This window comes from Octopus bimaculoides, chromosome 21, assembly GCF_046866305.1.
Source record: "Octopus bimaculoides isolate indiv1 chromosome 21, ASM4686630v1, whole genome shotgun sequence".
NCBI classification, from domain to species: domain Eukaryota; kingdom Metazoa; phylum Mollusca; class Cephalopoda; order Octopoda; family Octopodidae; genus Octopus; species Octopus bimaculoides.
Window position 1 is genome coordinate 8,565,653 of NC_142948.1, and position 12,500 is coordinate 8,578,152.

Genomic DNA, 12,500 nt, shown 5'->3' on the forward strand with positions numbered 1-12,500 from the left:
AGTTTGCTTTATAACTATGTGATGCCAAGTTCAATACCACTGCCCAGCACTGTGAAAATATCTTCTCCCATGGCCTTTGGTTCACCTATACTTTCATCCACAGAAACTTTGCTCAGACACACATCAATATGTATTTGTGGTCCAAACCCTTTTCTGAAATCTGTAGGTTGAGATTTTATAAAGATTTGGTTGCTATTACTAGCAAGTTTAATGACTTGGTAGTCCTTTTTACTTCTTTATAGTGTTTAACCCCAGGTCAACCTTGAACCAGCAGACTCATTATACTGTGTAACATGAATTTTGTCCCTGGGTAGCAACAGTTATTTCCTATTTGCTTACTCCAAAGAAATTATGAAAAATGGCTCATATTTCCTTCAGACTTTGCTTTTGTTGTATTCAAACAAACCTCAGACTAGATGCTGTGGAATGTTCTTATATGGTCCTTAGTGATTTACCTTGTATTCAAACAGGGGCTGCTGTTCTTAGTTCTTCTATAAACTAACTGTATCCACTACAATAAATGATTCCTTTCAAGGCTTATATCTTCAGATTACATTTTGTCTTCATCGTTATTCTAAAATCTCCTTTTCCATGGCTTCCATTAGTCAGGTGTAATTTGCTGAGGTGGGTTCTCTATGGCTGGATGCCTTTCCTCTCACCAAACCTTACCTGTTTTCATGGAAAATTGGAAACGACAGACGCCACTTGTTTGATGTTGACCCTCAGTCACAACTATCACATAATACCTAATCAAGGAGAGAGTAACATGTACCCCGCCCCCACATACACGCATATGCTTGTACACAATGGGCTTCTTTTAGTTTCCCTGTATTAAATCCACTCACAAGGTTTTGGCCAGTCTGGAGTTATAGTAGAACACACTTGCCCAAAGTGCCATGCAGTGGAACTGAACCTGGAACTGCATGGTTGTGAAGCAAACTTGTTGCCATACAGCTGCGTCCACACCTGAACCCTTCTCAGTATCACCAAATTAAAATTGAAATAATCATTAGCTCTGGTTGTCCATAAACGCAAAGGCAGTATTGGTCAAGGAGCAGACATGATCAACAATTAAAAAAGCCTTTTACCCAGCAGTTCCATTTCTTTTGACAGACAAACATATCATCTCAGGAGCTACCTCAACCAATGTCTTTTTTTTTTTTGGTCTTTTTCCAAGATTGCAAAATTGCAATTTTAGGAAGATTTATTCACCTTCTTGTACCTTGGGAGTATGCTCTGGCACCCAGTCACTATTACCTTTAGCTGTCTTCCAGCTACTCTCCTCCACACTTGTACAATGGCTCTATAGGTAGACACCTGTGCTTGTCCTCTGACATACTTCAGCCTTCAATGCCTGGCATAAAAACCACCTCCTCCCTCCCTCCCAAATACACTCCCATTCAGTTGAGGGGTTTTGTTTTCCCTTTCCCCTTTCTTTACTTCGTCTTGCAAAAAAAAAAAACAAAGTTCCCAGTACACCCTGTAAATGTAGAGGTGTATGGCTTGAGTGATTGGTTGGGCTCATGATTGTAAGGTTGTGGTTTCAATTCCTGGACTGAGTAATGTGTTGTGTTCTTGAGCAAGACACTTCATTTCATATAGTACCAGTCGATTCAGTGGGTAAAAATGAGTAATTCTGTGATGGAACAGCGTCCTGTCCAGGGAGGAATATCTCTATGCCAGAGAACCCAGGAAACCAGCCCTGCGTCCCCCCCCCCCTATGGAGTAATGTGGACTAACCACCCCACACTATGTAAAACTGCTGGTATTAGGAAGGGTATCCAACCAGGGAAACCATGTCAAAACTAACAATGGGGCCTGATACAACTCTGCAGCTTGTTGGATCTTTGTCAAACTGTCCATCCGGTGCTGGAATGGGAAGTGGGTGAGAAATGCTGACGGTTTGGCTGCAGCTTCTAGCAAATTCCATTACTGGTTTAAATAGACACTAATCTATTATTGTTGTTGTTGTTGTTGTTGTATAGTCTTAGGTTAACACTGATCAAACAGAGATCAAAGACATCGAGGCTGAGGCCTTTCCATCTGGGTTTTTTCCAGACATACTGTATCTAGGACCGCATTTAACCTTCTTGTTCTGAGACACTGAGGTGTGATTGGAAAGTGATCTTCGTTTTTCCTTTTCATTTTTTTTTTTTCTACAGCTATTTTTAGTAGGTCAAGTTACTGCATAGAGAGAGAGAGAGAGAGGTGGGGGGGGGGTCTTTTGTATTTATGTTGTTGTCTATACTTGTGTATCGGCCAATCAAAAGTGCTGCACTTCACAGGTCTGCCGAATTATTTCCATTCTATTTTCGTGCCGCTGGCTTTAAGTATTTGGTGGGTGGTAAGGTCGGAGGTCGGTTGGAGGTCGGATGTCGAAGGTCAACGTCAGATGTGGTAGTATGATGCTGTTGTGCTGCTTGTTTCTCTATCCCGTTCAGTTCATTTATGGACCAGAATCAACTCACATAACAAGTTCCCGGGGACGACGTGGCAGTATTCTTGTTGTTGTTGTTGGTGTTGGTGGTGGTGGGGAGGGGCGTGTTAGCAGGGAAGGAAAGAAGGAATCAGATGAGGGCAGGGTGTTCAGGCAGTGGTGGTGGTGGTGGTGTTGCTTCTGTTTGACGGATTTCAAGATTCAAGACTACAGTTGTTTATTTACAGAAGCGCAGAACCTGAGGAAACCTGAGTAAAAAGATCATATACACACATTTATACACACATTTGTACACACATATGTACATACACACACACACACATGCATATATCAACAAACACACACATATATATGTATGTATGTATGTATGTATGTATGTATATAGACATACGAATGCAGAGATACATGTATGTATATATATATGGGTGTGTATAATAATAATGGTTGCTTTACTCAATTTCACCCTTACTGTATATGTATCGAGCACTTTAGATACTTTTGTACAAATAACATGTGTATTTTGTATGTCTATATTTTATTGATATTTCTGTGTGTCTCTCTCTCTCTCTCTCTCTCTCTCTCTCTCTCTACTGAAACACCCTGTAGAAACACTCGGTGTGTTGGGCTTTTTACTTGGTATTAAATTCTTATGTAATGGAAGGAGATGTCAGAAACAAGTCTCGAGAAAAATAAGAAATAAAAAAAAAAAACCTCTCTCTTCCATATAAAACTGCAATAACAGAATCCCTCCTCCTCCTTCAACCCCCCTCCACGTTTTGCTTCTTCCTCCTCCTCCACCTCCATCTTCCCCACTTTGTAGTTGTTGCTGTCGTTGTTGTTTCTTTTTTTTTTTTGCCAGTTTATTGTTTTCTGTTTCGTTGTTGTCGTATATTTGCAAACGTGTTGTCGATATTGAAGTTCGTTATTATTGCTGTTGTTGTTATGTATATCTGCAAATTCTTCCTTGTATGTATGTCCCTTCTTGATATCATCACTATATATATTTATATATATATATATATACACATACATATATATATATATATATATATTTATATATATATATATATATATACACATGCATATATATATATATGTATATATATATATATATATATATATACACACACACACACACACATATATATATATATACACACACATACACACACATAGATATACACACACACACACACATATATATATATCTGTAAAAGCCCCTTTGTTGTTAGCATCATGTATTTGCAAGCCCCCTTGTTGTTGGTTATTAATTTTTGTTATCACTATTTGCCAGCCCCTTATCTTGTTTTTGTTGTCACTTAATATTTGCCAACACCTTATTTTTGTTGTTGTTGTTACTTTATATTGGCAAGCTTCTTCTTATTATTGTCACTACATATTTGCAGATTCCTTCTAACCGGCATTATTACCCTCATTCCCCCCTCTCGCCCCCCCCTCTCGCCCCCCCCCTCTCTGTGTTTATCTTAATCTGTTTCTCTCTCTCCCTCCTTGTTATTGTTTTGGGAACAAGCTGTTGCAAATTGCCACTTAATATCAATACAATCCCAGAATTCATTTTTGGCCATGTGTGCATCTCTGTGCATACACATGCATGCATTTCACGTGCACACCTTATCTAAGCAAACAAGAACATCCACATTCATTGACTCATTCTCTTTACACAACGCTAACCTTTTCTGACACACGTATCCCCAGCCACACATACGCACCCTGTACATAAGTGAAAGGCTCCCTGTCTCTTTCAACAATGGGTATTCACTCTTATTAACCATTAAATCCTTTCATTTCCATATTTCTGTTGAAATATACCAGCATTGTTTCAATTAATTTTAGAAATAACGAAAAATATACACAAATAGGAGTGGCTGTGTGGTAAGTAGTTTGCTTGCCAACCACATGGTTCTGGGTTCAGTCCCACTGCCTTGAGCAAGTGTCTTCTACTATAGCCTTGGGCCGACCAAAGCCTTGTGAGTGGATTTGGTAGAAGGAAACTGAAAGAAGCCCGTCGCGTATATATACATATATATGTGTGTTTGTGTGTCTGTGTTTATCCCCCTCACCGTCGCTTGACAACCGATGATGGTGTGTCTACATCCCCGTAACTTAGTGGTTCAGCATAAGAGACCGATAGATAGAATAAGTACTAGGCTTACAAAAGAATAAGTCCTGGGGTCAATTTCTTTGACTAAAGGTGGTGCTCCAGCATGGCCACAGTCAAATGACTGAAACAAGTAAAAGAATAAATAACTATCATTATTAACCATTTTGAGGGCAGAATGGTTAGCATGCTGGATGAAATGCTTAGTGGTATTTTACCCATTGCTACATTCTTTGGGGTTGATAAAAATAGGTACCAGTTGAGTAATGGGGTTGATGTAATTGATTATCCCTGTTTCGCTCACATTTCAGACCTAGTGGCTCTAGTAGGAAGGATTATTAACTCTTTGGTATTGAGATTACTGTCAAATGTCGTAGTTATTTACTTTGTTTTTGAATTAGTCAGGCGTTCTCTTGTAGCTTTGAGATTTTGATGATATGATTGTGTGTTTTTGTGAAGGATTTGTAGGGTAGGGCTGAGAAACCAGATTTGGCTGGTTTGAGTATAAAACAAAAATGTTTGAGCCGGTTGTGGCTGGTTTAAATGCTGAAGGGTTAAACTGTATTAAGGTAGCAAGTTGGCTGAGATCAATTTTGTGTTTCATCCTTTCAGGGTTGATAAAATAAGTAACAGTTGGACATTAGGGTCCATCTAATCGACTTAAACCCGCCCCTGAACTTGCTGGCCTTGTGGCAAAATTTGAAACCATTATTAAACTGTGTTTGGAACAGAAACTAACCTGCAATTTCGGTGGAAGATTTTAACTTGGATTACTTTAAAACCAGAGGCTGGTATCATAGAACCAGGGGTGGCTTCAGGCAGGTTCGTTTCAAAAAGTTTAATGCCCACTTTTCCATGCTTGCATGGGTCAGATGGAATTTATTGAGGCAGACTTTCTATGGTTGGATGCCTTTTTTGTTTCTCAGCAAAACAATATTTTCTCATAACTAGACATGGCTTTTTTTTTTTATGGAAAACTAGAAATAGACTCTGCTTGGATGACAATGGTACTCATTTACAACCCTCAAGTGATATCTGGACAAGGTTATTCACAAACATACATATATCATCATCATCATCTTCAAACGTCCATTGTCCATGCTAGCATGGGTTGGACGATTTGACCAGAGCTGGGCAAACTGGGGAGCTGTACCAGACTCCAGTCTGATTTGGTATGGTTTCTGCGGCTGGATGCCCTTCCTAACACAAACCACTTTAGAGTCTGCTGAGTATTTTTACGTGATACCAGGGTCCACCTGAGTAAAATAGGAAAGAAAGGGGCCCATAGGTAAAAAATAGTTGAGGATCACTGGCCTAGAGGGTCCCTTCATTGAATTGACAACTGTACAGGTTCTAAAATATATGAATGATTACACAAGGCCTCTTGCGGGGGGGGGGGGGGGGCACAGCAACTTCTTTCATTATCGAAGCTTACATATTCAACAAGATGACTAAATATTACTGATGTTGTTCATGTTGTTGTTGTTATTGTTTAACTCTAATTCCATATTATGGTTTCACATTATTGTATCCAGGAATTTGAGCAGTGATCTCCCCCCCCCCAGCAAACTCTCACTGTAGTTGTTACAGCAAAAGACAAGATGATATCATATCAGAGCACAGCGTCTGATGTTACTGGTGCTTTTTCTGGACCTCCAAGCTACCAACTAGCATGGGATCGTGGCCTGGAAGCTATCACAGGCACTAGATGTGAACGGAAACTTGTGGAGGGCAATCTAATATAAACCTCTATCTGTAATTTAAAGGCCCCCTCCCACCAACTTTATTACACACACACACACACACACACACACACACACACACACATACTGCGTCATATTGGTTTTGTGACTGTCTGTGATGTACTCAGCCAATTACACTGTAATTCAATTAGTAAATTGATTGGATAACTAGATTTACTTGTCATCAGAACTGACAGAGGATTTACTTGCTTACATTGTGTGTATTTATTCAGAGATATTAGTTTGTTGGAGTTTGTCTTTGTTTATTTGCGTTAATATTATTGTGTTTGTGTTAGTTTATCCCAAATTGGCTCTAGTTTAGCAAACATCTCATCAAAGGCTGACCATATTGACTTTTATTCAGACACTGTGTATCTAGGAATACATTGTCTAATGTGTCTTTGAACGTGTGATCTTGCTGCTAAGTTTGGCAAGGTTAAATATACCTAGGAGAAGCAATAGATTGTACAATGTTTAAGACAGTGGATTATGAAATCTTCATGGTGCTTGCATTAGAAATTTCTCTCATCCTTATGGTGTGTGAAAAAGTGTTTTTTTTTTACAAATGAGGTAAAAAAACTGAAACAATTTGTTATGGAGTCAGACTACTGTCAGGTTATTTGGAGGATTGAACAAATAGATGTTTTGTTTTCTAATTTTGCACTGAGAGATTTGGCTGCTATGTCAAGCAGGTTGAGCAACTGCGGAAGTATGTGGCTTATTGACTAAGGTGTTAGACTCATGATTGTAAGATTGTGGTTTCAATTCCTGGACCAGGCGACGCATTTTGTTCTTGAGCAAAACACTTCATTTCACGTAGCTCCAGTCCACTCACTCAGCTGGCAAAAATGAGTAATCCTGTGATGGACCAGGGTCCCATCCAGGTGGGGAATCTATATGTCATGGAAACTGAGAAACCGGCCCCTATGAGTTGGCATGATTCGAGAAGGTAACTAACTTTACAGGTTGAGCAACCACAAAAAGACCTCTTTTTAGATTTGTTTTGGTGTCAACATGTAGGTATGTTTGGTGGTGATTGTGTTACTCTGTTACGGCCAGTCAGTCTAAGTGTCTCAGTTTTAATGTGTTCCAGTCTGAACACATTTGTCTTGGTGTAGTGTTCCATATGTTTTCATTTCTATGTGTTTTACTTGTATGGTTGTGTTTGAACTGTGAGAAATGAATTGCTCATTGTTGTTTGGCACCAGAATAGCCCTGAGAGAACCGACCCAAGATAAAAAAAAAAATGATAGTGAGTTGGCTGCAGGTTTTACATTAGAGTGACCTTCTCCTAGGTGAATTACCTTACAGTGCTGGAGAGCTCCACCAACCCTGGAATTGATGCAGGAGTGTCAAAGATGGCACTGGACCACCTAGAGGACTCCACTCTTTGATTTGCTGTTGAAGTTGAGTCTGTCAGCCTTTTCTTTTCCCAAGGAACTCCACAAAGTAGTGAGGGTTTCTGCTTCAAGTTTCTTCTATAAAATGCTAACTAACCCACAGTTGAGACATTGGCAGGTGCTACTAATCTGTGTCAAAGTAGACCTGAGAACAATAATTGCTAAGAACTTCCATATCAGGGCTTCATGACTGAATGCAGTTCTCTAAACTTAAAGAGTGGGCTCAGATTGTGAGGCCTGGTCCTAAGCACAGGCAGGAAGAAAAGGCCATCAGCATCCAGAGCTCATTTACATATTCACTTCTTGAGAACCTATCAATGGTCTTAAGACATGAAAAAAAAACTGTCATCATATCCGGGGGTCACAATATTCAATATGCCCATCTTTCCAAGATGGCAGGGTGTAATTTGAAGGATAATATTTTTTAGTGGGTTGAATTATCACAAAGAACAGATTGCTTGCATTATGTTTTAGCGGTACTTTCTGATGTTGATCTGTCTGTCTGTCCGTTTGTCTGACGTTAACTAACAACCAAGGGGCTTGCAAATACATGGTTCTAACAGCAAAAGGGCTTATATCTGTCTGTCTGTCTATATACGTGTTTATATGTGTTTTGTGTTCACTCAGTTTGTGTTAGTATGTTTATATTGTATTGATGTCCCATGAATGCTCAAGTCTTTCAACTCCCTTATATTACATATATAAGCCCCCTATCATATTTGTATTTAGTATGCACAAACTCTCCTGATGTATTTCCTCCTTAGCTACATTGTTGATATTCATAACCAGCATCACTACATTGTTTCCCTTCTATCTGTCCTTCTCTTACAAAGTGAATAAAATATTTCGCTGAAGTGGTTTAATAAGGTGTAAACAAATCTGTTGGTTTTAAGAGGCAGCTCCCTTCTAATGAGTATCTGTCTTTATTTTCGAAAAATTTTGGTTAGTTGACCTTATTGGAGATATCTACCTTCTTTGCAGTTTTTAGATTTTAAAAATTCTTAGAGGGAGGTTTTGCCAACTAATTGCACAGATAATCTTACCATGCGTACACCTTTATGCTAGTATGTTTGTGTTTGTGTACACTTGTGTATGATGCGTGTACTTTTGTTTGAGAGTATGAGTGTGTGTGTTTGTGATACTGTTTGTGTATGTGGGTGTGTGTGTGTTGGAGCTTAAGTTAGTATTGCATATCACATATTGGTATACTGGTGTGTGTATGTGTGTATGGGTGGGGGGCTTATGATATTTCATGTTGTCCGTGTGTATATTTGTTAGTCTCAGTATATTAGTATTGTATATTATATTGTATTGAGATACTTGTGTGTGTGTGTGTGTGTGTGTGTGTGTGTGTGTGCGTGTGCGTGCGTGCGTGCGTTATTCCTTTATCTCTTGTTAACAGTTTTCTGGTTTGGTGCCAACCAAGCTGGGAAGTTGCCAAAAAATATTGTGATCTCCTCTTTCACTGCTTTTCATACTTTGGTTTCTGACAGATACTTAAACTGTGCACACACACACACACACACACACACACACACACACACACATTTACACATTCATATATTATACACTATTATATATTCAAAGACAATACTGTGTACAACTATGCATTTACCATGTATATACACTTGACAATACATGGTACCCCTACACACAAACACACACACACACACTTGAAGTTCTGCAGAAAACCATGTACTCAAAGTCATATACACACACCATGATACACATTCAGAGCCATATACACACTGCTGTACACATTCGGAGACGCATAACACTGTTATTTACACATTTATACAACACAATATACAAATATATTGGTATGTACATCCATCACACACATACAAACATATTTCATGAAATGCACACACACAAGCGTGTGTGTGTGTGTGTGTGTATATATATGTATGTTAATGTATGTATTTATATATATATATATATATATATATATATATATATATACATACACACACTCTCACACACACATATGCATATATATATATATATATGCATACACACATACCTATACACACACATTATATATATGTAGATTTATATACACACATACACATTACTATATACAATTACACACATACAACTATAATCTCACATTTATAGATATTCACAAGTAGTTGCAAGTATGGTTGCTTACACACACATACACACACAATCTCTTTCTCACACACACACACACACACACACACACACACACACAATAGTTGATGATGATTTAAGGGAAGTTTGGCTGCTATTCCTAACTGGTTGAGCAACAACATGAAGTTTCCTGTTTGCTCTAAGTGATTGGTTATTATTTAGGTTTTCTCATTCAGGCCCTAAACAATCAGATTTGTGCTAAAAGGCTCTTTGGCCATAACCATCCCATCTTTCTATCTGCAAACATCTTATTCAACACATCCTTCCATTTTCAAAATGATGGGATAATTTTCTTATTGGTTTGTTGTAGTAGCGTCAACAGTGTGAAGGAGGCTCCGCTGTCTGTGAGTGTACAAGATGATTGCGGTAGTTACTAGTAGTACGGGCATTGTAGAAGTGCTCATAGTAATGACTATTGGATGGATGTGAAATCATCATCGTCATCATCATTTAATGTCCATGCTGGCATGGGTTGGACAGTTTGACTGGGCTGGCATGCTAGAAGGCTGTGCCAGGATCCAGTCTGATTTGGCATGGTTTTCTATGGCTGGATGCCCTTCCTAACGCCAACCACGTTGAGAGTAATGGGTGCTTTTACGTGCCACTGGCATGGGTGCCATTTGTGTGACACCAGTATCTGCCACGATTGTGATTTTGCTCAGCTTGATGGGTCATCTTCTCAAGCACAACATAATGCCAAAGGTCTTGGTCATTGCCTCCGTGAGGCGCAACACTCAAAAGGAGCTCAGCCACTTTGTCCCCATGAGGCACAATGCTCGAAAAGAACTCAGCCACCTCACCTCCGTGAGGCTCAACACTTGAAAGGAACGCAACAAGCAAATTTGTGGTATTGAGCAGAATATTTGTTGTAGCCCATCTTTTATACCAAGACAAAACAATGTACACCATCATCATCATCATCATTATTATTATTATTATTATTATCATTATTATAAAGGTGATGAGCTGGCAGAATTGTTAGCATGCCGGGCAAAATGCTTAGCGACATTTCATCCGTCTTTACATTCTGAGTTCAAATTCCGCTGGGGGTCGACTTTACCTTTCATCCTTTCAGGGTTGATTAATTAAGTACCATTGATCACTAGGGTTGATGTAATAGACTTAGCTCCCTCTCCCAAATTTCATGCCCTGTGCCGAGAGTAGAAAGGATTGTTATGATTATTATTATTCATTTTGTCTGTCTTTATGTCTTGAGTTAAGGCTCAATGAGTACCAGTGAAATATTGGGGGTCGATTCAGGCCTTGTGCCTATTGCAGAAAGAATTATTATTATTATTATTATTATTATTCATTTTGTCTGTCTTTATGTCTTGAGTTAAGGCTCAATGAGTACCAGTGAAATATTGGGGGTCGATTCAGGCCTTGTGCCTATTGCAGAAAGAATTATTATTATTATTATTATTATTATTCATTTTGTCTGTCTTTATGTCTTGAGTTAAGGCTCAATGAGTACCAGTGAAATATTGGGGGTTGATTCAGGCCTTGTGCCTATTGCAGAAAGAATTATTATTATTATTATTATTATTATTGGGTGGTAGTATATATTGTAGTGGTGATGGTTGCAGTGTTAGTGGTTGTGTGTGATGATTGGGACTGTGGTGGTGGTGATGTGATATTTGTTGTGTAGTATTGACTACAGTATCGGCAGTAGTGTTGACTTTGCCTTTATGGTCAACCCTGTTCTTGGAGACCTGTGCTGAATGGCATTCCATATTTCATTTAGACATATAGTATCTTAGACCAATGCTACTCAAAGTGGTGGTCAGCAAGCCATCAGCTGCCGGTACTCAGCGAGTTTCCAGAAAAGATAGAAACATTATAAGATGCTTTTGTAATATTGTATTATTTATTTACAAGATTAAAAAAAACTAAACTTTTATTATATTCATTATATATATTGTTTTCGGTATAAATTAATATTACTTAGAAATATTGCCGGTTCCTGGCACGTTGGAAAAAAAAAAAAACTGCCGGTATGCCACATCAGATAGTTTGAGAAGCACTGCTGTCTTAGACTACATTGTCCAAGCTGTTTCAAAGCTTGAATACTTCATCATTGGTGTCCATGGTCCCTTGTAATATTTGTTCTGCCCAAGTTATCTAGGTACTTCCTTGCCGCTCTTGCTAGTGGCAATCAGTTACTGAAAAAAATGTGAAGTAAAAAATTTAATAAATGATGTTCATCAAATCAGTGAATAATTAAGATGATAATTAATTACTGTTATTGTCTTTCATATTTTCAGGAAAGAATTAATTGGAGACTATGGCTCTGGAGACACATATATTAGTGACAAGGAACGGGAACAAAAAACTGCAGAATATGTAAGTTTGCTTTGCCACTCCATATACAGTAATTGGTTCAAAGACATGTAACTTAACTCCAAAAACTATGTAACTTGTAAAAAAATATTTAAAAAAAAAAAATAACTTCCATCTGTTTTGATAAATGGTTTATCCATTTTTTTCTCATCTATTCCATTTTCTCTTCAGTATTAGAGTTTAAATGGTCTTTTTTCTTTTGAATTTTATAATTTTGTTGGCTAAATGAGAATGTAAACTCATTGGTCTGTTGGTTTGTCTATCTATCTATCTGTACGTCTATCTATCTATCTGTACATCTATCTATT

The 12,500-nt window shown here is 38.3% G+C and overlaps 1 protein-coding gene across 4 annotated transcripts in view; it reads left to right on the plus strand.

Moving 5' to 3' along the window:
* Positions 1-12,500, plus strand: part of LOC106880926 (mitogen-activated protein kinase kinase kinase 7-like) — a 427,548-nt gene that overhangs the window by 413,607 nt on the left and 1,441 nt on the right. For all 4 annotated transcript variants that reach the window (XM_089338807.1, XM_089338806.1, XM_089338808.1 and 1 more), the window contains one exon: positions 12,117-12,195. In XM_089338807.1, coding sequence (XP_089194933.1) covers positions 12,117-12,195 — 79 coding nt within the window. The remainder of the gene's footprint in view (positions 1-12,116; positions 12,196-12,500) is intronic.